The following is a 27,493-nucleotide window of genomic DNA, read 5'->3' as shown; positions in this document are numbered from 1 at the left end:
GGTCAGGGGCATAGATGTATTGCCCTATGTTGTATGACAACCTCACCCAGCAGCTTCATGTAGATAGCAGGAGTGGGAAGAGTATTGAGCCCTGAGGAACTCCACAGAAAAGGGGCTGTGGACGACATCTGTCCCCCCACCCCAACGCTGACTAAAACTAGCCCTGGAAGAAGGAGAAGAACTAACACAACACCTTGTCTCCAGCTCCTAACTCCCAAAGATTATCTGGTAAGATATAATTATTGATGGTATCAGAGGCCTCTAAGAAGTCATGAGAGCAAGGATGGACATACCACCCCCATCCCACTCCCATCAGAGGTCATCCACAAGCACCATCAATACTGTTTCACTCCCATGCCCAGATTTGATATCTAACTAAAAGAGGTACAGATGATCCATTTCCACCAAAGCTTTTTTGAAGCTGCAGTAACCTAAACCTAAAAAGGGAAGATTGAAGACAAGGTAAAAGTTGTTCAACACAGTCAGGTCCAGCAATGGTTTCCTCAAGAGAGTACAAATCACCACCTCCTTAACTGCTGGCAAGACTACTGTCTCTCTGAAGGATGGATTTAAGATCCCAACTATATATCATCTCCCAGGAAGTCTTAGCTAACTGGGAGGGACATGGATCTAATACACAGGCAGCTGCACTCATAGTTCCAGAGAATCCTGTCCACTTCCTTGGGACCAACAGGTTTGAACTCTTCCCAGATAACCAATATAATTATTTGGCTTTAGTCAACTCCATAGGACCCACTTCAGTGCCAGTGTTTAACTTGAAGCAAATCCAAGCAACCTTATTTGACTGATACTGAGCATATTCCCCTCAGCAGCCCTGCAAGTGAACACCCAGCTCCACCGTTCCCAGGAAAGACTGGGCCACTGTAAACAGGCCCACTGGGGAACTATATGCAGATGTAATAAGGACAGAGAAATGTTGACATTTTGCCACCCTTACCACCATGAAGTAGGCCCTAACAGTGGATCTGGCTCATGATCAATTGAGTTTACTCCATGTTATCCTTCAGTAGTGCTACAGGTACCTCTTCATCTCCCTCAACTGCTCTATAAATCAAAGGGAGCACTGGGATCCATGTGAAGAGAGAGGCTGCATAGGTATGATCCAATCCAGAACCCCAGTAGCCCTCTCATTCCAAGTGGTGATTATGGCTTTGGGTGGACAATACACTACATCTTCAGGAACAACCCCTGAGGTGGGTTTCATTTTTTGGGATTATTGAATTAAGTTGAGCTAAAGGAATTCAGAGAATGTGGATCACCAGTTTGGGGAAACATGTTTGATGCACCCCTTCCTATCTGAGACAATGAACCAATTGTGGCAACTGAGTCTGACCATGAAGTCTGAAAGGGAAAAATAAAACTTGTTGGTGAAGTGTGAAGGGTATATACAGAGATCTGAATGTTGCAAGCAACCCCAGGAATGGCTGCAGAACAACTTTAAGGATCTGATAGATCTAGAGTATTCCAGAAATATTTTCCTTTTTGAAATTCTTTGAAGCACTGAAGTTATCACAGTTGTATTCCTTGTTGCTTTTCAGCTAAACCATATCTTCTTACTAGGTTATTATTTTTGTTCCATTGTTGGAGATTATCTTATTGTCTTTGTGATAAGTAGAATCTACAGTATATGCTTAGATTTGTTGCTCTTCATTAATGTATTGAATAGTTTAAAAAAATACCTAACCTGGGTATGATGCATGTATGCATGCATGTGTATTAATATTAAGTATTATTCTTATTGTTCCATTGTATTGTTCACTTCCCCTTTAATAAAACTGGCTGTTTATATTGCCACTGGTATTAATCTTCTCTTAGCAATATTTTCCTCTTCCCAGAAACAGATGGACAATATGTGCCCACCCCACTACCCCCTTCACATTTGTTGCTGAAATGCAACTCCAAGCTGCTCCAGCCGGCATGCCATGGGATGTTTGGAATTGCAATTTAACAACTTCTGGTGGCCCATACATTTCCCATCCCTAATATGCCTTGATGTAATGATGAGTGAGTATGTTTAGAGAACGTCAGGTTAGCAGGGAGTAGATGTATGCTACAGTCAGATGGACAAATCAGTTATTGTGATTTTTGTCAGAGTACTGTTACTTGATGGGTTACAAATGAACAAACCAGAATTTGAATAATCATATATATTTCAGCAATACTTTGCCTCAGAGATTTAACCTTTGCCTCAGGGATTTAGTTCTTTATTTAGAATAATGCCTTCAAATACTTCGTCATGGAACTGATGTAAGAAAGCAGGTTTATTTTATTTTTAATCTTTCCATTTGAAATTCTATTTCTTTTAGGCCCAAATTGCCTTCCTTCAAGGGGAAAGAAAAGGTCAAGAGAATTTGAAGAAGGATTTAGTGCGACGAATAAAAATGTTAGAATATGCTCTTAAACAAGAAAGGTATGGTGCTTAACTCGTAGATATCTTATGAGCTGTTAACTGTTAAATGCAAGATCTACTTACTGTCTTATCTCAAAGGCAATATTGACTATCTTTTCCCTATTCTTTTCTCCAGTGCAAAATAAAATGTTATGAAATGATTAGGTGCAAATTTTCTAAGTATAATAGAAACTATTTGTAAAAAAACCAGCTACCCTTAATTCACATTTTATTTTTATAATTTTATTAAAAGTTTTAAAAAGGAATATAAAAACTAAGACAAACTAATATAAAGCAGGAAAGAAAAAAGAATAAAAGAGAAAGCTAAAAGTGCAAGAAAGGGAAAAAGTAAAAGAAAAATAGAAAAGAAAAAAAAATACAAAAAAGTGTCTTCCAATCTTTTTATAGCAGTTATAAGTATGATTATAAATTTACCACTTTCTCTAAAGTTACACCATGTCTCTCTTCTTTCTATAATCTATCCTGTCTAATCATCAAATCCATAAATCATAGGTTCATGTTTTTCTGTTTTCCGCAAATAGTCCATAATGGGTTTCCAGTCAGCAATAAACATAGATATTGTCTTTTCTCTAGGCAAAGAGGTCAATTTGGCCATCTCAGTGAGTTCCATCATCTTCACCAACCATTCCTTCATTGTAGGCATTGCCAACTCTTTCCATCTTTGTGCATAGAATAATCTTGCTGCAGTTATAATGTAAAAAAACAAAGTTCCATGACTTTTTTTTAACTGTTTGTCCATCAGTCCCAAAACAAAGACCTCTGGTCTCAATTGTATATTAATCTTTAAAATCCTCTGAATCAGTGTATGTATTTGAATTCAAAATTTTCTAGCTTTTTGACACATCCACCAAGCATGATAAAATGTCCCTTGTTCATATTTCCAACATGAATTTGAAATCCTTTTTTTATACATTCTAGACAATTTCTCTGGTGACATATACCAACAGTACATCATTTTATAAAAATTCTCTTTTAAAATTTTAACATAGTGTAAATTTCAGTCATATTCAACCACATATTTTCCCATTGTTCCATCCAATTTTTAGCCTACTTTATCATACATTCTTTCACTTTTTTTCTTCTGTTTCAAATTTCAATAGAAGTTTATACGCTTTAGCAATGACATGTTCATCATTTGTACACAATTCCATTTCAAACTCAGTCTTAAGTATTCAAAACCATAAACTCTTTTGTCTAATGTAATTTTTCTAATAACTGTAAATAAGAAAACCATTGGCAATTATATCCCTGTGCCACCAGTTCTCTTGATTTTATTTTGTATTCCCCTTGACAAAATTCTAGTATTTTGTGTTTGCCTATTATTTCTCGTCTATGAAATGCTTCTTGTGCTGAGAGCCACAAAGGTGTTTTCAGGCACAACCTGGGTTTGCATCTATTCCATATTCTCAATATGGCACGTCTAATGTAATGATTTTTGAAATCCACATTAACCTTGACTTTGTCATGCCACAGATACCCATGCCACCCAAATCCTAGGTCATGTTCTTCTGATTGCAAAAGCCTTCTATTTCTCAGCAGCACCCACTCTTTCATCCAAACCAAACAGCAAGCTAAACCCAATTCTCCTTTTTCCTTTGCATCCTGTAATACCTTATATTTGTCTGATTCACCTAAGGATTTTTAATGAAACACTTGATATCTACAGAAAGCATATCATAATGAATTTATAATGTCTGAGATACTTCCAGATTCCATTTTTTATTTGTATGAATTCTTTTGAGTTATAGTCTGCATTATTATTATCCATGAAATCAGCAAAAGTCAAATTCAAACCTGAAAGAGATTCTAATGTGGTTATTTTAAGGCTAGAGCTTTCGTGTAGAAAAAGATTGTGGCTTGGTGCTTTTCATAGCAGCCTTGTTTATGTTTATGTCTCTCAGTTTGGTGGCAATTCTTAGTTTTTCTGTGCATACAGTATTTGCAGACTTGTTAAGCGTAGCTGAATTAGATTTTTCAGGTCTTTTTATTACAACTTTGTCAATCAAATTGGCATTTTTAGTAAAACTGGCTGCATAAATTAATTTGTTCACATTAGTGATTTTTATAAAGTACTGTGTAAAGTACTGATTTTTTTTAAAAAAAATAACATTGTGAACAAATCTACTTTTGTGGGAATAAGTAGGTATGTGGTCTGCTTGAAAAAGAAGACAGTGACATTTTTACATCCTAATTGATTCCTCTTTTCTTTATAGAGCTAAATACCACAAGTTAAAATATGGTACAGAGCTGAATCAGGGAGATATGAAGCCACCAAATTATGATTCTGGTAAGAATTAATTTGTATAGAGGAAAACAGTTAAGACTGGAGAGAAAACGTGTCAGTTCGTAAAGAATGCTGGCCTGGAATAATTTAGCATGAGCCAGTGTTTAGGGCTCATAAGAGAGCACCATACTGTTCCTTTTCACATGCGGATTCTTCTTCCTATGCTTACTTAAAATGAAACTTAATCTGCCACCACAGCCAGTCCTATAACTTAGTCTTCAAACCTTGATATTAATTTTGTCTCAACTGTGCCTGTATTTTGCAGCATAAAATAATAATGAGTGATCATATGGTTAAGTTACTTGGTAGGTTGCTTCTCAATTTTTTTGGTAGATAGTCAGAAAAATAATTAACTTAGTGTATCAGGAATAACATCTGGACAAAACCTATGCACAAACCTTTTACATGGAATTTGTAGAAGAAATATTTGCAGGTATTAAAAGCAATGTAATCAATATGGGATTGAGAATTCATTGCATTGGAGGTGGCTGGATAATTGAAATGGATGGATTTCTGGGGTTCAGACTCAAATTGAAGCTGACTTCACTTCCTAGGAAACTCCTTTTAAATCAGAAAAGTGGAGTCAGCAGTGATCATAATACATCCTCCCTCCAGTACTATTAACCTAAATGCTTCTTACTTTCTGTTTGAAATTGCAGGAATTCAGTGTATATTCTATGTACATAATTAGGTTGGTGTAATTATTTTCATTTCCTATCTTAAACATGCTACTTAGAGCATACTAAATTTTCTACAGACATATATGTTTAGGAGTAACCATAGAATAATATCTAGTGTATTTTATATTATTTAAAATTTCAGTACAATATCCTTCATTTTGTTTCACTGTTATTTAAATAGGTTAAAAACATTTAATCACTGCTAGAAGATAAATGTGGGTAAAACTGATTCTTCTAACATCGTTACTATACTAATTTTAGTCTTCTCTTTGTCTTTCAGATGAAGGAAATGAAACTGAAGTTCAGTCACAACCTAACAGTCAGTTAATATGGAAACAAGGGCGACAGTTACTCAGACAGTAAGTTGTCAAAGAATAATAAACTGAATAATGATTTCATAATATGGTGGGAACAAACAAAATACTAGTATTTGCTTTCTTCCTAATCTGGTAGCCATAATGATTAAAAGTTAATAAAGTGCTATGAGTTCCTCTTTTCCTTAACTTGCAAAAGCTATTACACTGTGGTAAAAAGGTACAGTTTTTATGGTAAAATTACCTGTACAGTTTGTTGATAAGACTTTGTTTTGATTTTGTCTCTTGTAATGTTTGGCTTATAAAAGTCACTGCTCTGGATTTAGTATCTTCCTCCCAAGTTTCCAGTGGTGGAAAGATGAAGAGAGGAGGCAATTATTGCTGGTTTCCTTGGTTTCCCCCTTATAAAAGAATATAGCTGAAGATGTGTAAGGAATTTTTCTTCTTGGCTAACATAATGAATAATTGTGTATGCATGGATAGAAGAGCTCTCTACTTTTCATGGGAATTGTAGAGGCTGGTACTGCAGGAGACACCCCCTCTACAGCTGGTACAAGATGATTTGTAAGCCTGTTGTGTCAGCAAAAGGCACATTATTCCTCTTACCACTTAAATTGTTGATCAGTTCTGGGTAGATTGTTTCAAATGATCAACACATTTGATAGCTCCTGAGTAATTGCCATGTTGTTGTTCGTACAGATACCTGCAAGAGGTGGGATATACTGACACAATCCTGGATGTGAAGTCAAAACGGGTACGAACTTTGCTGGGTCTCTCTGGTGATGGTCCAGAGAGGGAAACTGACAAAAACCAAGAATCAATGGTGAATGGCACTGATGTTGAGATTAAACAAAAAGTGATGATTGGGTAAGTGTTCTTAACAATGGGAAATAGTAGAAATTGTACTTTAAAAACCTGTGTGTTAAAAATGTAGGGTATATATTATACCAGTATGATAGAATGAGGATGCTGTTTTTTTTAAAGGAAGTAATAGGCTTTCTCTCTCCCCATTTCTATTTCTTGTAAGCTATGTAATTGTTATATTGAGAGGGAAAAAAACACTACTTGATCTTTGACTTCTTTCTCTAACCAATGTTATGCTAGTCTTGAAAGACTTGCATCCTGTGATATGCCGTGTTTTCAAGACTAGCATAGTTTCTGTGAGAGAAAAATCACGAGACCCAGTGATGATCACTGTTTACCTTCCCAGATGTCATTACAGTAATTTAGAATATTGGTACAGTGTAAGGTAGTAATTAGCTTCTACCAAATAATTTAGAAACTGTCATGGATGGAAATCAGAAGAAAATAAAATACAATTTGCTTGTAGGAAGAATTAATTCATGGACTCTGCATTTTTGGAGTTCTGTACTAATCTAGGACAACTTAATTGGTGGGAGTATACTTTTATTTATTGTTACCAAAATAGTTATAAATCAACAAATGAAGCAGACACAGGACAAGGAAACATCTTTTAAGAGCACATTTTGTATCTGCTGTTCCCCAAAGTGATGTAAAGTTGGCATAATGCTTCCTTAAGGAAGAATTCATCATTCTGTCCATAGTATTCTTTACGCAAGCCAGTATGTTTGCTAATGTACAGATCCCAGTGAAACTTTTATACTCAAGAGCATCGTATGAGTTGGGATGCATCCTGGAAGATTTCAAGCCCATCCATGGAAACATTATTTTGATAGTTTGACAGATATAATCCTACTCTCACATGTTTCATAATGTTTAATGAAAGAAATGTTGCACTTCTTCAGATCAGCAGACTTCTTTTATAAAAGATAAGTACCATATCTCAGCATGAATGAAGTCCACAGGGAATACTAAACAATTAACTTTGATATTAATATTTAGCATTTCCAGTGTTTGCCGTGGATATGAAGGATGCATCTTGCCATTAACATGTTTTTGATAGAAGAAAAACAAATAAAAATGCCTTATTTTTGGTATAGCCTTGCATGGTATACCAGTTAGTTTTCATTTAATCTCTGCTTCTTTATTTTAATGTTAGTTTTCCTTTTCCAAACTGAGTAACTAATATTTAGGTCTGCATTATTTAATACTGGATATATGATATATAATAATGTCCAAAACATGTCAAACATTCTGATTTTTAAGATTGACTTACAAGGGGTATCATTGTAAATCTGCTTTTTGTTAGGCAATATTGACTGAAAACTTACTTTTGTTTAATATCTTTTTATTTTGTTAAAATGCAAAAATAAAAATATTTCTCATATTGACACAATGTAACATTTGAATAGGTTCATAATTCACTGACTTAACTTCAATTTCAAATATCACCCCTACAAAAGGATTCACATAACAGATGAGCAGATATAAAGACTTGTGAAGAACTTAGAAATGATTTTTAAAACTTACGTTTTGCTGTGCTAGATGGACCTTTGCTTCTGAATAACAGGCCAGTTCCTCCCAATGTGTATTCTTCCTTGTTAGTTTTTACTGTTCGGAGCCTGTGGCTTGTCTGAATAGAATAAACTTGCACTAACCCAAAGAAGAGACTTTGGATTTCCACTGATCATCTTCCTACACCTTCAGCCTCCTGCATTGCATCAGATGTTATGAAAGATCTCTGCATGCTTAGGAACAGACACAGAGGCTTTACAGGAAGGAGAAAGTAAAAATGCCCTTTCTACAATTGGGACGCTTCTTAGCATTCTTAAAATTCAAATCCTTCTTCCATCTTTCCAATATGTCCTGTTCTTGGGATTATAATCACTACCATTCTTTGCTTCAGACTGGTTGGCCTTTTATGATAGCACATTTGACAACATCATGAAGCCAGTTCCAAAAATATGCTGAAACATATTTTATGCACACCCATTGAAAGAAATGCCATTAAATTAGCTCAACACAGTTTAAATGTATAAGAAACTTTTTTTAAAACCCCAAACTGGAAATCTGTAGGACTATGTTTAAGCATTTGTACAGGTAGTCCTCAACTTACAACCATTCGTTTAGCAACCATTCAAAGTTACGATGGTGCTGTAAAAAGTGACTTATGACTGGTCCTCACACTTATGACTGTTGCAGCATTCCCCCATGGTCACATGATCAAAATTCGGGCACTTGGCAACCGGCATGTATTTACAACGGTTGCAGCATCCCAGGGTCACATGATTTGCCCAGCTGCCTTTCTAGCTAGCAAAATCAATGGAGAACTGTGTGATTCGCTTAACGACTATGTGATTCACCTAACGGCCATGGCGATTCGCTTAACTGCCACAAAAAAATGTAAAATCAGGTGCGGTCACGTGATGCCTCACTTAACAACCACACCGCTTAACAACAAATTTTCCGGTCCCTATTTTGGTTATAAGTCAAGAGCTACCTATACTGAAGTGCTATCTGTAACAACGTAAGGTGGTTTTCATTATGGAAAACAAATAATATTTAATTTTAATATTTAGTTTTAAATATTTTCACCCCATTTGTGCCTTTCCTGAAGGCTTAGAGCAATCATCTTAAAATCCAGGTCCCTTCAACTGTGAGAATCATCATTTGACACTGGAGAGCTCTGAATTGAGGAAGGGTAGTTTAGAATTAGGTTCTATTGCTTCTGCTCTTCCTGCCATGTTCAAAACTTCATCTAACCACTGATTTGCAGAGAAAATAAACCATGGAACTGAAGTCTAACTTTTACCTGAAATTAGTTCACAAAAGCTGTACTGAAAATAGGTGATAAATCTTGATTCTGTGAAAGACATAAGTAATTATTCTTCACAGGACAAGTGTAAGTTTGTGTCTGCATTATATGGTTATTTCTTTTAAATTTAATGACATTTTCTTTGATTTTACTGCTGCAGTTCCCAACTCTGTGCCATAGCACCCTGGGGCACCACAGTGAACTCACAGAGGTGCCAGAGAATATTTTAAATTTTTGAGCAAAACACAGCAATTCTTGATATCTGTCAGACACCGTGTGAACTACTACTTTTGGCCTAGGGGTTGCATAAAAAAATTACAGAGACACTAAGAGTGCTATGAACCAAGAAAGTTTGGGAACCTTTGTTGTATTGTATTGATTTTTGATTGTATCATTCAATATATGTTATGATACTTATGATGACTTAGACTGACAACTGCATTTAAAAAATAATTATGCAAATATTTTCAATTTAGTTTGCATAATTTCTTGGGCAACTTGTATAATATAATTTAGAATCTGTTCATCATGGCTGAGCATTTTGAGAACTGTAGTTCCAAGGCATTGAAAAGGAATTAGGTTGGGGAAAGTGGTGTTGGCCTACATTTTCTGATGTTTGTACAATATGGCACCAATAGGTCGATTTTTATAACTGTGTAAATACCTTCATTATATATCTTGTAACAGTTGGATTGCAACCTTAAACACTTTTACTTGGGAATAAGTTACCCTAAATTTGGTGAGGCTCACTTATGAGTAAGCATGTATTGCATTGAAGTTCTGTTCCTATCTTGATAATGTAATTTATAAATGAAAAGATTTTAGAAATGGTAGTTTTGCTTATGTTTTGAAGTTAAGTATTCCTTTTCTAGAGTTAATGCTTCCTTCATGACCTCTGTATACCCTATCTCATATTTATACTTATACTCAACTGAAACTGGGCAAGTATTATTTGTACTGTATACCCACCCAGCCTCCCTCCCTCCCTCCCTCCCTCCCTCCCTCTCTCTCTCTCTCTCTGTCTCTCTCTCTCTCTATATATATATATATATATATATATAAGAGATAGGGTATACAGTAAATACATATATGAAATAGGGTATACAGTACAAATACTTGCCCAGTTTTAGTTGAGTATAAGTTAATACTATCTAATAAGCTGAATTGAAAAATTAATGGTAGTAAGCTTATAGATTCTGTATATGTTCCAAGAATAAAATTACTGAAACTCTGGATCCAGCAAAATGTCCTGTAATATGTGTAAAGCTGACTCTGAATTATTTCAATTAATTGTGTAGTATGTGCTTTTCAAAAAAAGAACTAACTGTGACGTGCATGTTATAGATCCTAGGTGTGAAAATAAAGCATGGCGGGAGAGATTTCTTTCAGTAAATTTAAGTATTGGGAGAACTGTGGTTGTCATAGCTTCAGTTATTTTCTTCTTACCCTCAAGTGCCCTTCATTGTGTACATAGAAGAATGAAACCCAGTTTAGTTATTTTTATCTTTAAACAAGCTCAAATAATTTAGAAAAATCTGTAGCTTTAAACATCAAATATATTCTTGATTAATCTTAAGATAAAAAGATATCAGGTAAAAAGTGACCATTTTGAGCTTCCTGTTTAGTGACAGAAGCACTGTTACAATTTCATGTATGTTTATTTTCAAAAGTGCTGTCATTAGCAGCCATGTCTCTGTATATTTTCTCTTTTACACTATGTTCAGTTTCACAATTGTTATCAATTGTAATGAGTAAAACACGGTAAAAAAAGGATCTAAAGATGAATGGAAGGGCCTGGGGTTGGGCAGAGGCAGCTGATGTTGAACTGGGTAATTTCTGGTTTTCCCTTGTCCTTGTGGCTGCTTGTGCCACTTCCCACATGGTTCTGGAGGTCCTCCAAACCTTTGAAATTGATTCTGAGGTGAAGGAGAAAATTAGCAAAAATAGCTTTCCCCTCCACTTGGTAATGGTAAGCTTAAAATCAAGAATCTTTAGATCCTACCAAAGGTAAATTCTAGACTCTTCTGATATTACTATATATAGTGCTCTATGTTTTCTATTTTTAAGTATGTAGATCCAGCAAAGAATAGTGAATTTTTTTTATGTATGTTGTTGGATTTTATAAAGCTCAGTGAAAAGAAGCACTCAGATAAAATGATTTGTGTTGCTGTTTTAATTTTTGTCTAGGAAACCAGATTTGACAGATTCTGCCTCTCTGCTAGAAACATTTAAATTCCTTGAAAATGCTGCTGCAGAATTTAGCGATGAAGATGAAGATGATGATATTGATGGAAGAGAGCGAACAGTCATGGACACATCAACGGTGGGGTGAAAACAAAATAGTAAAATGAAGCTTGTACCAAAGGGCATTTGATCATTCAAAACACACATATTTAAAAGTTTAATTGTAAAACACTTGCAAGCTGATCGGTGAACATGCCTGTATAGAGCAGTCCAAATATTCCTTCAGTAATGAGTTTTCCAATCTAAATAGGTTGTTTTATGGGTGTTTTTGAGATAGACTTGCAGAAGAGGAAGAAGACAAAGAACTATGCAGGTATATTGAACTTTATATGAGAGTTAAGAGCCTAGCTGGCTTCCTTGTGAGTGTTGAGGTCTACATTTATTCTAAGGTTCCCAACCAAAGCATACTTTTCAAGATTCTGTTGTGGGTACTCACACAAAATGGTTGTCATTATGAGAGGCTTAACTGTTCCCCAAATGACTGCTTAGTAACATGGCTAGTCCGAAGGCAGACTGGTGAGGTTGTTTCTCATCATCCCCTCCAGATCCTAGGTTGATCCCTGCAACTCTTGGATTATCTTTGTCTTTTTTTCTAGGCAAGTAGACATAGTTTCAAATAAAGGTATGGATTTTGGTTAGCCTTTCTTTATATTTTCTAAGAATACCTCTGGCACCCATAGGCTTTCTAATTAAGAGAAATTATGTTAGAGGTTGGCACTTTGTTTTGCCATACCAGATAACTTAGAGAGTCTGATTGGCACTATGGGAATTACTTAAGCGCTCATTGGTGTACCCAGATTTATATGATACAAATAGAGATTATAATACTTAAGAACCTGTTCAAAGCATGGGGTAAATCTTAGGTCAAATATTAGCCAATACTTGACTAGCTAATTAATCCTTATTTTACTAGCTGGTGTTAAAAATGAATTACGTATCTGTTTTTTACATGTAAAATTATGTGTTTAAAAAAGGTGCAAAAATTCATCCAGAGTCACCCCACAGTGAGATGGGCGGTGACAAATTTGAAGTATAAATTTAAAAAAAAATTTAAAAATGAGAAAAATAGCACATATGAGATTAGAATTTCTGCCTCTCATAGATTGTGAGAAAAAGAGTGCTGCCTGAGAACAATGAAGACAGAGATACTGAAGAAGCCCTGAAGGAGTTTGATTTCTTAGCTACATCTGATGAAGGGGATGGGGAATCCAGAAGTTCAGGAGATGGTACAGACTGGGGTAAGAAAAGAAAGAAAATAGTTTAAATACAGTAACTTACCCTGGGACTGGAGAAGCATCCTAAGGGAAATGTTATTTTAATTCTGGAGGTCCACAAGCCTTGAGCTTTTTCTTAATTTTATATCTAAAAATATTGAAGTTATTGTTACCTACTTTTTATAGTTTGAATTCATTGCAGGCTATGTTGCAACTGCCAGTGCGGCTTGTGCAGTGAAAACAAGGAACAAAGCCCAGACAAGTTTTGACAGTGCTTCTACTTTGCCTTTTCAGGTTTAAACCATCCCTCTAAATTGCTCATCATCTCCAGGAGAGGGATCCAAACTCATAGTTTTAGACCCCTAAACTAACCCTAAATCTATTCATCTCGTTAGACAAGTATATAAGGCCAATCCTGCTTTTTCTCAGGTTTAAAATCTTTGTAACAGAATCAATTTCTTAATTTCATATACAGTTATACAAACCTTTGAGGAAATAGAGCAAAATAGTTTTAAGTATTAGTCTGGGTAACAGAAAACAGACTGAAACAGCAAACTATGTAACAGCAAAGTAATCAGATGAGATTATGACTTTAAAGCCGAACACGTCAGACACCCTGCCTAAGGCAGTTTTATGAGGTCCTCCTTTTAGTTTTCCTTTCCCACATTGATAGGAAGCTATGAGTTCTTCTGTGTTTCACTTAGCAGTATTTTAAACTGATCTATATTACAACTGCACTGGGTCATATTGAACTATATAATTCCTATTTATTTATTTATTTATTACATTTGGCCATCTCCCCCTTAATAGGTTCTTAATCCTATTTTGGGGGGGGGGGCTTACTGTACAACTTCTAATGCTGATTTGAGCTTAGAACATTCTGGAATGATGAATTGTTAAAATTTGGTTTCCCACTGGATCATAAGTTAAGAACCCTATACCACAATTTCAGATCCCAACAATATCCAACAGCAGGCAGAAGAGAAAATCCAGTACATGCTCCAGGAAGGTATAATTGAGACTCTTGATAGTGAATGGTCAATCCCCTTCTTGCTTGTAAACAACTGCTTGAACTCTGTTGTGGAATATGATGCCTATCTACTTCCCCAAACTGATGATTGTGTTGAAAAACTTGGCAAGGTCATATGTATCACCACTCTTGACCTAACCAAGGCTACTGGCAAGGGAGTAATAAGGAGTGGGGAACTTTTAATTCAGCATTTGTGGAAAACAAGCCATTTTCTTAGGATGCTATGTGAAACAATCTATCATAATAAGCCATGTATAGTTTATTTGGGTACAACATAATGAGAATACAGCAATTACACTAACCCAGGTTCAGGTTTAAGTGTGTTATGTGAACCCAGTGTTTAATGTACATTATCTTTATATAAGATTCCTCTACTGTGTTTTGTGCTTTCTTTGCTCTTTGATATGGAATTTTAAAAAAAATGTTTTTCCCCTATTGATATCTAGTTTTCATCATTACTAACCCATTTGCTGCAGATTTTGTAGCACTTCAATTACCAGCCTTTTCTTTGGCATATTCCTCCATTGTATCCTTCATATTCCTGGTTCATACGTATAATATGAGTTGACCACTCCCTTGAAGTTGTTATGTAGTCATGATTGGTTAATCCTTGCAGTTTCTCTCATGAATTTATATTAAAAAGCTGCTTCTGTTTATCTGCCCACCATGTTGTCTGTTCCTAATCCTCACCTTTTACTATTTTTCTGCATTTGCGGTAAAAGAACTTCGATTAGCGGGGTCCAGAAGGCAGGCCTTCTCTGCTGTGGCCCCCGCCCTTTGGAACATCTTGCCCCCGGAGGTGAGACAGGCCCCCTCACTCCAGGCCTTTCGGAGGGACTTGAAGACCTGGCTCTGCCATCTGGCCTGGGGCAGGGAGGGAGGGTATCAGAAGTGGGGTTGGCTGGCCCCTTAGTGGTATGCTGTGCCCCCAGCGGCCTCTTGGATTTTTTAGTTGTTTATTTTTCTAATGTTTGGTTTTATAACTTTTAATGGTATTTATGTTTTTTAGTATGTTGTAAGCCGTCCAGAGTCCCCCATTGTGGGGAGATGGGTGGGGACAAATTAAATAAATAAATAAAATAAATAAATAAATTTGGATTTGTTGCCATTACCTTGGTAAACTTCCCATATGTCATTGTTTCCCATCTGTGGTTTTTATTCTCCTGTGTGTAGTATAGTTTGAAGCTATGGCTAACAGAACAGTCATGTGCATATTTTCTCTAAGGTAAATCTCACCTAATCCACTTGGACTAATTTTTAGGTAAGATTACAAAGGACTGAAGTTAGAGAGAAATATATGACTATCCAGTGAAAGAGTCCTTACATGCATGGGATAATGGAGCACTTCTTTTCATATAACAATTTCCTTTTAAAATATTAGAATGAGTTTACCTTTTAAGAGGCCATTTAAGTTTACATCTCTGCTGTGATATACAGAGATGAAAATGAGTTAAGAACACAAGTCAAGAGTACCATGTCCCTCATCTCCCTACCACTCCCCAGTTTGTCACTGTTTGGAGGTTTGGCAATTTCCTTCTTCCTCAGAGTCTCCCAAAAAGTGGCATGGGGAAGAAAACCATCCTACTATCTGGCCAACGTAGCAGTGGTACTATTCACCTGAAGTACCTTATCAACTTGTTGGTTTTAGGAATAAAGACCCCTACCCCCCAAATCTCTACCTTTTTCTTATTAGGTCCTTTGTATTGGGAGTAAAGACTGCTGTAATTAACCTCCATCTGGTTTCCTTGTTGCTAAGGCAAGCTTGTATAAGCAGGTTATATGTCACAAAATAGCCAAAAACCCATATGGAACCTGAAAAACAGTTTCAAGAAACTTGCTTTACAGGTAGTCCTCACTTAGCGACTGCCTCAGACAGCAATCGTTCACAGTTACGACAGTGATAAAGAAGTAACTGTGACCAATGCCTACATTTATGACCTTCACAAATATGTAAAGCAAAAGAAAGCTGAAGTAAGATTGTAAGCATAGTTGTGGTCACCTGATTTCACACTTAGCGACTGCTTCACTTAACAACTGAGTTGCCGGTCCCAGTTGTGGTTGCTAAACGAGGACTACCTGTATATCACTTAAGATTATTAAGTATGTTTGCAGAATTGCAAGCTATATAGATATTTGTCAAATATTCCAAATGTTTTAGCAAATCCCCAAGTCTTGTGGCACGTTCCAGTTCAAGTATTAAAATGTCTTTGCTTACCATTAGGTAATACAGTTCTTAGCTAAAGCTCTTTCAGGTGTTTTGTTTTAGTAATATAACTGTTCAAAGAAATTGCCATTACGTGCAGCCTGAAGCGTAGGTATAGCGTATAGTGTGGTTTGTGGAAAGATGTATTGCAATAATTTTATCTTGTACAGTAAATGAATAGAGAAATTGAAAGAAAAAATGTTCTCCAGGACTGATCAATATGTGATTCGGAACAATTTCAGAAAGCAGTTATGTGGCATGTTTCTTGTGTTGTATCTTACAATATATAAAGTAAAGATGAAATATATTCCTAATCACATACCTGAAAAAAATGCTTAGATTTGCTGTTTATATTGTTAGTGCAGCAGTGCACCCTTTTTTCTCACTTTAAATTTTAGCTTTGTTTTGTGAAGACCTGTATAATAGAAGAGAAATCTGACAACATGTTCAGATACACAAACAGAACTTAAAATATAATGTGCTTGAAATTATTACAATCAAAATTAAAAGATTTTCCATTCTGACCAGAATAAACATTAACACCAGCTACAGGTTTGTTTTTCTAAAAACATCTGAACAAGTAAAACTTCATCCTGGATCAAACCAAAGATGATGATGATATATCTGTAATTCTAACAAGTAGAAAAGAGATGGTCAGAATTTAAGGTTATGGCTCCTTGTTCGGTTAGAACATTTTCTTTGTGAACAAGGTTAAATATGAGAAGAAACACAAGACCATCAAGTTTAACTCGACCTTCAGTGGCAGCATATTGTGCGCCAGTTGCCCTGTTCCTGGACTGGGAGTTCCTGTTCACGGTCACTCATGCCTTGGTCACTTCCTGATTGAACTACTGGAATGTGCTCTGCATGGGGCTGTCTTTAAGAGCATTTGGAAGCTTCAGCTGGTACAAAAAGCAGTGGTGTGGGCAATTATGGGTGCCTGTTGTTTGGCACATGTGATGCCTCTGCTCTGCAAGCTGCATTGGTTGCCAGTATGCTTCTGGGTTTAACTTGAAGGTGCTGGCAGTTATCTTTAAAGACCTTAATGTTTTGGGGCCAGGTCACTTGCAAGATCATCTCTTCCTGGTTGTATCTTCCTACTCTGTTAGATCTGTCAGGAGATGTGTGCTCCAGGTCCCATCTGTTAGGGAGTGTCATCTGATGGGATCCAAGAAGAGAGCCTTTTCTGTTGTGGTGCCCGTCCTCTGGAACATCATTCCCCTGGAGCTCAGATTCACCCCGACCCTGCTGACCTTTCATAAGGCCTTGAAGACCCAGTTTTGCATTGAGCCTGGGGCCCTGGATGTGTGGCTGAGCCCATAACATAGTTATGTTAATTGCTGTTGTTTGGTTTTTCTCAGCTGCTATTCATGTTGTTTATAATTTTATTATACTTTTTAAATCTTGTTTTAAGTACTATTAGCCACCCACACTCATGTATTTGAGATGGGCGGCCATATAAATTGAATAAATAAATAAAACATCGTTGATGTAAAAATTGCACTGATCAACAGCTGTTGCCATCAGTCCAAAAACAAAACATTTTTTTTTAATTAAGTAGCACAAAAAGGATGTTTCATTTGTTTTACTTTGTCTAGAAAAGGAAGACCAGTGTCTCATGCCTGAAGCCTGGAATGTGGACCAGGGAGTAATAACCAAACTGAAGGAACAGTACAAAAAGGAGCGCAAGGGGAAAAAGGGGGTGAAGAGTAAGTGGAAAACATTGCATCATAGATTCACAAATCCTGCCTCTTTCACTTCACCAGTGCTATCTTTATTTCAATGTTTTCCTCAAACTACTTACTCTTTTACTTTGCTGCTCCTGACTGCTTTCCAGTTTATAGCTACCAGGGGTGGAAATTAATGCTACTTAAAATCTAAATCTGTCGGTAATGCTACTCTTATGTACTTTGATAAAGTTATGTGCAAATACGTTTAAGAGAATTTTTGACAACTCTGAAACCTTGCTAAGTTTTGTCCAAACCAATGTTTTTTATAATAATTTTATTAAATGTTACAATCATACAGATAAAAAACTAATACAAACTACAAAAAATAAAAGAATAGAAAAAAAAGTGCAGTAAAAAAGAATAATATAAAAAATAGAGAAAAAATGAATATATATGAAAGAAAAGAAAAGAGGAAAGGAAAGGAAAGGAAAGGAAAGGAAAGGAAAGGAAAGGAAAGGAAAGGAAAAAAAGAAAAGAAAAGAAAAGAAAAGTATATAAGAAAATAAGTTCCCCCTTTGTCACAAGAAGTATAAACGATTTTAAAAACTTATCACCTTCTCTTAAAATATACCAAACAATCACTTCATCTCCTATCTATGAACAAATCCTTAAAAACCTTGTCGTTCAGTCCTAATCAGCAAAAGTCCATTAAGGATTACCAGAAATAACAATATATCTATTTAAACTTAATCAGATAAACCCACTTTATATTCCTTCCTTTACTTTTATATCTCATCACTTATTTATAAACAGATCTGTAAAATCTCATCATTCAGTCATAGTTAGTAAAATTCCATTAAGAGTTACCAGAACCAACATAACTATTTTAACCTTAAATAAACAGATGAACTCATATCTCCTGTTATCTATAAACAAAACCTTAAAACCTCATCATTCAGTCCTGGTCAGCAAAAATCCATTAAGAGTGAACAGAAATAAAAACATACAGTGGGGCAAAAAAGTAGTCAGCCACCAATTGTGCAAGTTCTCCCACTTAAAAAGATGAGAGAGGCCTGTAATTTTCATCATAGGTATACCTCAACTATGAGAGACAAAATGGGGGAAAAAATCCAGAAAAATCACATTGTCTGATTTTTAAAGAATTTATTTGCAAATCATGGTGAAAAATAAGTATTTGGTCAATATCAAAAGTTCATCTCAATACTTTGTTATATATCCTTTGTTGGCAATGACAGAGGTCAAACGTTTTCTGTAAGTCTTCACAAGGTTTTCACACACTGTTGCTGGTATTTTGGCCCATTCCTCCATGCAGATCTCCTCTAGAGCAGTGATGTTTTGGGGCTGTCGCTGGGCAACATGGACTTTCAACTCCCTCCAAAGGTTTTCCATGGGGTTGAGATCTGGAGACTGGCTAGGCCACTCCAGGACCTTGAAATGCTTCTTACGAAGCCACTCCTTCGTTGCCCGGGTGGTGTGCTTGGGATCATTGTCATGCTGAAAGACCCAGCCATGTTTCATCTTCAATGCCCTTGCTGATGGAAGGAGGTGTTCACTCAAAATCTCACGATACATGGCCCCATTCATTCTTTCCTTTACACGGATCAGTCATCCTGGTCCCTTTGCAGAAAAACAGCCCCAAAGCATGATGTTTCCACCCCCATGCTTCACAGTAGGTATGGTGTTCTTTGGATGCAACTCAGCATTCTCTCTCCTCCAAACACGACAAGTTGAGTTTAGACCAAAACGTTCTACTTTGGTTTCATCTGACCATATGACATTCTCCCAATCCTCTTCTGGATCATCCAAATGCTCTCTAGCAAACTTCAGACGGGCCCGGACATGTACTGGCTTAAGCAGGGGGACACGTCTGGCACTGCAGGATTTGAGTCCCTGGCAGCGTAGTGTGTTACTGATGGTAGCCTTTGTTACTTTGGTCCCAGCTCTCTGCAGCTCATTCACTAGGTCCCCCCGTGTGGTTCTGGGATTTTTGCTCACCATTCTTGTGATCATTTTGACCCCACGGGGTGAGATCTTGCGTGGAGCCCCAGATCGAGGGAGATTATCAGTGGTCTTGTATGTCTTCCATTTTCTAATTATTGCTCCCACAGTTGATTTCTTCACACCAAGCTACTTGCCTATTGCAGATTCAGTCTTCCCAGCCTGGTGCAGGTCTACAATTTTGTTTCTGGTGTCCTTCAACAGCTCTTTGGTCTCGGCCATAGTGGAGTTTGGAGTGTGACTATTTGAGGTCGTGGATAGGTGTCTTTTATACTGATAACAAGGTCAAACAGGTGCCATTACTACAGGTAACGAGTGGAGGACAGAGGAGCCTCTTAAAGAAGTAGTTACAGGTCTGTGAGAGCCAGACATCTTGCTTGTTTGTAGGTGACCAAATACTTATTTTCCACCATGATTTGCAAATAAATTCTTTAAAAATCAGACAATGTGATTTTCTGGATTTTTTTTCTCATTTTCTCTCTCTTAAAATTAACTTCTGAGTCCATTGTTCACAAATATCCTTTAGTACATCCAATGTTAAAGTATTTTGCTCCACTGTATTAGCAAATCACATTTAGATTTTCTTCTACTTTAATTATAATCTTTAGTTCCTTCTGGTTCCCTCTAGTGTCCACACTTCAAAGTCCCATCCTATCATTTTTTTCCCCCCAGTTTCAAAACATCAGCAGTTTCCCACAGGAAGGATTCTTATAGTTAAATTCAAACTCTTACTTCAAATCCATCTGGACCCTTAGTCCATTTACAGCTTTCTAAAATCAGCATTCTAATCACCCTTTTGCTGTTTAATCCAGAGGGGGAGGAGAAATCTAAGAACTTAATTTCATGCTTAAAACTTCTTTCGCTAAATATTGAAGGAAACTCACTCAGTGAATGCCATAAAATTTGTTGTTCTGAAGGTTCTCAATATTTAAAAGACAGTAAAAAAGTAATTCCTAAAGTGAATTAAGAAATGTGGCTTGGCTGAACCTTTTGTCCATAAAGGCTACATTATGAATGTGAGCTTAGATAGAATTTCTCGGCTCCCAGCTGCTCAACTCATAAGCCAACTGCAAAAACTTCAGTTCCTTCCATCTACTCATAAGGATGATCTTATGATCTCTCCTTTCTCCGGAGAGATTTCACTGGCCCAGATCAGCATCTGGCCACTGGTTTCAGCCATAATGCTGTTCCCGCTTCTTCAGGGATGTCAGTTCACCATGTCCTCACCAGAAGTCTCCATGAAAACCCAAACCAGGCAACGTTCATGTGGGAGAATTATTGCAGTATAATTAGCATCATATCATCTCTCCTTATCTGCCTTTCTGGAATTTTGATGTTGAAGATAATACTGCAATAAGTGGGAATTAAGCTTTTTCTCTGCATATATGAACTGAATTATATTTGCCTATATCATGACCAAGTCCCAAACAGCCAACTGGCAATTTCTATATGTTGCAGATTGCTTGGACTTCCCAGTCATATCTGATAGTATATAAAAAAACCCATCTTTTGTATACAGGTTCTTGATTAAGACAGCCCTTTGGATTTCAGTGCTAATTTCTTTCACCTGTTAATTGTCTTATGACAGCTTAGGGGTAATTCCCCTTACATGAAGTCAACAGGTTTATTGGATATTATAAAAGTATATTTCTTGCCTTGCCTGTTTTTCTTGCCTTTTCTGCATACTAGTGCTTCAAGTATGTATACATAGTGGGGTGTAGAGTGTCTGATATTTAATGGCATGTTTCAAAACAAAACTCCCTATAGTACCAGGAATATTCCAGTCAAAAAGGAACACAAATAATAAGCCAAATTAGTATATAAAGAATTATAGTGGAGGATTTTTGGTCTGGACATATCCTTAACAAGAATGAAAGTTAATGAATTAATTTCTACCCTTGTTTATATTTTAATGTTTGCTTCATGTAGGTCATGCTGTTCTCATAACCTGAATGCAGGGCTCGAAATAGAAAAAAAAACTGTATTGGGCTTTTAGTAAAATTAGTTTTGATTTAATAACTGAATTCAGTTGAGTGGTATTTATAAACCAGGCAAACAATTGGATCAGTTTTTGAAATTTAATTTCTAGCCCTGTGCATCATACTGTTTTCCATTTCTCAAAATATAAATCTATCATGCAGAAGTTCTCCGAATATACAGTACTACCCTTTCCTATGTTTAATATGGAAGTCATAGATTTAAATTCCATATATAGAAATTGTATTTGTAAATGCATATAGGAATAATACAAAAGCTTACATAATAATTGAACGGTATCATTGAGGTTGACATTTACAAGATGGTTAATTTAAATTATTGATATGTTTGAAACACTGATGTAAAGAATTAGCTTATTTCCAATTATTAGGTACATTATTATGTACTAATTGCTAATTTTTAGCATTTTTCTAAAGTCTCTTCTGTGGCTTGTAGCGTTAGCTATGTTACTATCATGGAATTAAAAAGAATGGCTAATATTTTAATTGGATCACTGTATTAGTATGAAGCAGTGCAAATACATTTGGCATTAAAAGATAAATAATATAAATATAATGGCAAAAGGCACACTAGACAATGGAATTTGATGAAAAATACTTGCTGTGGTATTGGTCAGAAATTGCATACTTGTTCATATTTACAAACCAATGAATAAGGTGACTCTGAGGAATGAGTAGAGTCTCTCAGATGTGATAACTAGGAAGTTGCCTATATTTGCCCCAGAAGTCATTAGGAGGCATTTTTTAAGAGGAGAAACATGTATCTCACGGAGCCTTTTAAGCATGCTTTGTGGGATGGTCATCACCTAGTCAATTACTTGTATCCCACCACTTGAATCATTTAACAGGAAAGGTGAATAAGGCCTGTTCACTAGTTTGGGATTGTATATAAATAACTTGTAGGACCTGTAGCAGTCCTATCAACTAGCATTCCATTCTTTCAAAACGTTGTGCACGTAACATCATTAGCAGAAATTGGAAGTTTGTCCAACTTCTCCAGGCTCTCATATCCCTTTTTTGCTTTAAGTATGGAGGCTTCTATGAGCCACACCAACTCAGAAACTAAGCAATGCCTACTTTAAAATGGGTATTCAGTTCTTATCCCATTATTAGCCTCAGTTAATGGATTTCACAATGAAAATTGTTTGCTAAGCTCCCTTAATGTTAGATTTTGGTGCACTTTTGCCATTTTGTGCTATTCCTCTTCTTTCTTGTATTCCATAATTTGGGAATCAAAATAAGATGAATAAATGTTGTGACTTTTAAATGCATAGAACGTGTCAAGTTTTTAAGTATTCATGTGTCAAGTAGCCCAGACTGCTGGAGTTATATCAGTCTTAAAACAGAGCATGGCTTAGTGAGTTCATCTTGCAGATTGTTTGTGTATATTGTAGCTTTCTAACAGTTTACTTGTCAAGATGAGTTGCCAATACTTGTTGCACAAGTAGAAGGCAGCACCTGCAACTTGTATTTCTTTTTCCATCCTTCTCCTCTTGAAGGCTCTCTTCAGAGCTTTGAAGAACACTTCCTGAGCAGCATGAGTTGTATTCTGTAGAAATGCAGGGTAGGCATCTTAGTTGAGAGAATGACTCCCCAATAAACATGCTCTTTGTGTTGGCTTCTGCTATTCAGTCATAGATACAGATATCTACTTTAGCTCCCCATCTGTCAACTCACCAGTATTGCAGCCTCTGTCACCTAGTAGATGAACTTTGTTAAGCTTGATAAATAGGAAGCTGTTTTGCAGGATTTATTGTTTTGGCACATTTGACAAAAAGATTGGGCATGTAAATTAATGTGCAAATTAATCTTATTTATTACATTCAGTCCATGTGTAAGGTGAAGAGTTTGGGGGATTTGACTAGAAATTCTTTGGTAAACTATGTGGATCCCAATCATTTATGAAACTCATAGCATATCTTTTTTGGGGCCTTAGAGGTAATGATGGGCAAGAATGATGGCTCCTTCCATCTCCACCAAACAAAATTTGGCTGATAAAAAAATAAGTTGTGTGAAGTCAGGTAGCTTTTTGCCATTACAGAAATTAAGCATCTGTTCAGGACAAAATGCTCCTGAAAAGGAAATTAATTTTATATAAGCTACATCAACTTAAAACTCTAATGAACTTCTTTTATCAAATTGATGAAAAGATAAACATAGAAATCTGAGTTGGAGGGACCTGAATGTTCAGGTGTAAAACTAAATCTAATTTTGATCTGGTCAATGATGACTGTCAAATTTTATATATTATATATTTGCAGACTTTAAATGTGAATTAAATTATGTATGATCAAAGCAAATATTCATAGTACTATTACTATTTAAGAGTTTCATCAATAATAATGGGTCAAATAATTGGTATGAGGATACTTCTAAGATTTGGCAAGGCTATTGTAGCAAGTCTTTGTGAGCAACATTACATTCAGATTTGTGTTGGAATGCTTTTAGCTACTAACAAAAGCTGTATTTACTAGATAGGAAAAACAGTTATGGACTGTGGGTAAGATATTTTCCCATTCTTAATTAAACTTACAACAGGAAAAACTACCGAAGATATGTTTCAGCCTCAGTCCTTTATAAAACAGTCAAAACAGGGATGTGGGAAAATGATGGAGCAAAATACAGGTAAGTGTTGAGAAAGGCATGGGGTCTTCACCACATATAGTTTCAGGAAGAGCAAAACCAGTTATTCTTGCTTGATTTTGTTTTTTTTTTCCTTTCTCTCTCTCTCTCTCTCTCTTTTGTTAAGCAAATCACTTTTTAAAGATTGTGGCACAACTGATAAAGCTGCAGTCCTGCCCCATGTGGGGAAATTTTCAAAACTTGTGCAAAAAACCCCCAAAACTCACAAGTATTTTAATATTCAGAAAACTTTTTGTTTTATCATTTGCTTTCACTTGGTTTTATTTTACATTTTCATGCAAGTTCATAAAGTAAACAAAAGTGTGTCTGTGTATGTATGTATGCACATCTTAGTTTTCATTATTCTCTCTCCTCAGCATCTCATTTCATGCTTTTAGTTTAGTTGTTGCTGAAGCTAGTCCTCTCTACTCGGATCACATTTACATTTTTCTTTGCTCAAGATAGCACCCATTGTCACTAGTCCTGGAACACCTTTGGCAGCGCTACTTCTAAGGTTGACACAATATTTGCACTTTTTTTTTTGGCCAGGACCCAACAGGTCAAAACTGCAAGACATGCTTGCTAATTTGAGAGATGTTGATGATCTCCCTGCATTACAGCCTTCTGTTGTACCACCCACCCGACCCAGTACTTCGCGGCTTATTGAGCAAGAGATAAATCGAACAGATGAAGGTAAGAAGTACAGGGGTATATGTAGAATATATTTACAGGTTTAGATTAGGGCTGACTTAAAAAAAATATATCTTAATATTTGTAACTATTCACATTTTATTATAGTAAAATGATTGTTTTAAAATTTAATAAAGTGTATTAATCAATGAATAAAAGTTGTTTTAAGTAGCCTTAGTATAAACCCGTAATTTTTATCTATGAATGTAAATGGGACAAATAAATAATTGCTTGAGAGTTTTTTTATTTTAAATGTATCCCAGTATATTACCCAGTATTCAAAGGATGAATTTTAGTTAATTAGATGAGATTTTAAAAATCTATCTAACCAAATAATTGATCAAAATTACAACCTTAATTTATAACAACTTTAATGTCTTTGGTAGTGCTTTCTTCAAGTATTTTCTGTCCACTTTACGTGACTAATTTTGAGGTGGGGAACTCACAGTATAGATGGTCTGTAGTAAAGTATTCCTGTGACAGCTCTATATCTAGTAAGATCCCTATAGTATTGCATCCTTTAAAAATAATTTTTCTAGCAGTTCTTGGTAATTGGTAATGTCAGTTATTGAATTAGCCCTGAGTTCATTGAAACTAGAATTGCTATCCCTTAAAATAATTGTGTGGATACTTCCTTCAAATAACATGCTTTGTCATATGTTTGTCTTACTGTGACTACATCATCTGCTGGCTTCATATAGAGACATATATGTAAATAGCTTTATCTAATAAATTCCTAAAGATCTACAATCCACCTGCACAAAGATGGATTTTCAAAGACAAGACATTAATTTGGCAGCACTTTATATCGCATTGTTCAATTTAACAAACATTACCAAAGTGGCTTGCTAGCTAATCAACCTTCATCATGTTGGTGTCCTCTAACTCCATTAATCTACAACCCCATTGTTACTAGAAATTCATTTGCTAAGATATTGGATTATGGAAAGTTGTACTACTGCATAATTTGAATAGGAAGACTTACATGTACGTGTATAAGGGCCTTGAGATTTTTTTGTTAATGAAAGCTACTTATGATTTATGAAAAATATCCTGAGGTACTAGTAACATACTGAATATACATGGCTTGATAAGAATTATTAGAACAAGCATCTCCAAAACTAAAACTAAGTTTATTGGCCATCAGTAAATCATTAAAAAATCATTCTGGAAGAATATTACAGTGGTAAAATTAAGCAAATGAGAAACTAAGAATAAGAAAGGTGAAGTGAACTGATCCAAGCTTGTATCTTGCCATTTCATCTTGTGGTAATGGGAATAGTACTTATTATAAGAAAAATAAAAGAATAGGGCATAAAGGGTGCAATTCAAGATGCTGATTGTCACCTTTAAAGCTCTGCATGGCACAAGACCAGGTTATTTGTGGTACTGCCTCTTCCTGAGAGAGTCTGCCTTTCCCACTAGGTCAGATAGGTTTGGGTGTGCTCCAGCTCCCTTCCCTTAAATGCTGTTGCCTGATAGGACCTCAAAGACACACCTTTTCTGTAGCTGCCCCAGCTCTTCGGAATAGTCTCCTACCTGAGATTTTTGCTGCCTAGGGTCACTGTAAGTTCTTTAAATAAAATGCATAAAGATGTCTTGCATTAATATATGTGCAACCAGTCATACAGTATTCCTCCTTTTGTAGCCAATGCTTTGAAACTTCTCCATGAGATATAATTTTCAAGGGTTTGTATCTAAGAACTTGTGTTTGGTAATTGTAAAATTGTTCCAGTGTTTTATAAGGATAAATTTCATTTTGTTTTTTGTTTTTTTAATAGTAATTTTATTAAAAATTAGAATTACAAAGATGAAAACTAATACAAACTAAAAAAAGAAAAGAAAAAGAAAAAATAGTGCAGAAAATAAAAAATAGAAAATAGAAAAGAAAGAGAAATAAGAATATAGTAAAGAAAAAGAAATATATAAAGAAATTACTTCCCCCTTCATCACAACAAGTATAAACAACTTAAATAACTTATCACCTTCTCTTAAAATACAACAAATGATCTCTTCTTCTCATATCCCATCTCTTACCTATTAACAAATACTTAAAACCTCATCATTTCAGTCCTGCTCAGCAAAAGTCCATTAAGGTTTAACAGAGATAACAACACATCTATTTTAACCTTGATCAAATAATCCAACTTTACATTCTTTCCTTTTATTTTCAACAATCTTGATCTGTAGTCCCTTCAAATAATGACCTAGAACTTGATTTCTTTTCTTTTTTTCTTTGTCCTTTCTCGCAAAATTCTTCAAAGCTTTAACAAGCCTCTTTTGTAAATCCTTCATAGGAAAATTATCCAGGTCACTCTCTTGGTTTGTTATTTGTACATCCCTCTTAATTATTAAGACATTAGCCAGTTTCTTTTGTATGTCCAGAGTAGTATCTTTTTTCATATCTTTCTTATACCCT

At 35.7% G+C, this 27,493-nt stretch overlaps 1 protein-coding gene across 3 annotated transcripts in view; it reads left to right on the top strand.

The window, feature by feature from the left end:
* The window catches only part of STRN (striatin), a 53,423-nt gene that overhangs the window by 13,894 nt on the left and 12,036 nt on the right, over positions 1–27,493 (top strand). Inside the window, exons 2-10 of one of the 3 annotated variants that reach the window (XM_007420919.4) lie at positions 2,328–2,431; positions 4,645–4,718; positions 5,676–5,754; positions 6,409–6,576; positions 11,573–11,708; positions 12,732–12,867; positions 17,675–17,785; positions 24,301–24,387; positions 24,934–25,077. In XM_007420919.4, coding sequence (XP_007420981.2) covers positions 2,328–2,431; positions 4,645–4,718; positions 5,676–5,754; positions 6,409–6,576; positions 11,573–11,708; positions 12,732–12,867; positions 17,675–17,785; positions 24,301–24,387; positions 24,934–25,077 — 1,039 coding nt within the window. The remainder of the gene's footprint in view (positions 1–2,327; positions 2,432–4,644; positions 4,719–5,675; positions 5,755–6,408; positions 6,577–11,572; positions 11,709–12,731; positions 12,868–17,674; positions 17,786–24,300; positions 24,388–24,933; positions 25,078–27,493) is intronic. The other 2 variants (XM_007420920.4, XM_088144629.1) reach the window with 2 other exon arrangements.

This window comes from Python bivittatus, unplaced genomic scaffold (genome assembly GCF_059951505.1).
Source record: "Python bivittatus isolate LINGU-HERP-01145 unplaced genomic scaffold, Pbiv_v1 ctg000020_np1212, whole genome shotgun sequence".
Taxonomy (NCBI): Eukaryota; Metazoa; Chordata; class Lepidosauria; order Squamata; family Pythonidae; genus Python; species Python bivittatus.
The sequence above is the reverse complement of the archived record's forward strand: the minus strand, read 5'-3'. Positions and strand labels throughout refer to the sequence as shown.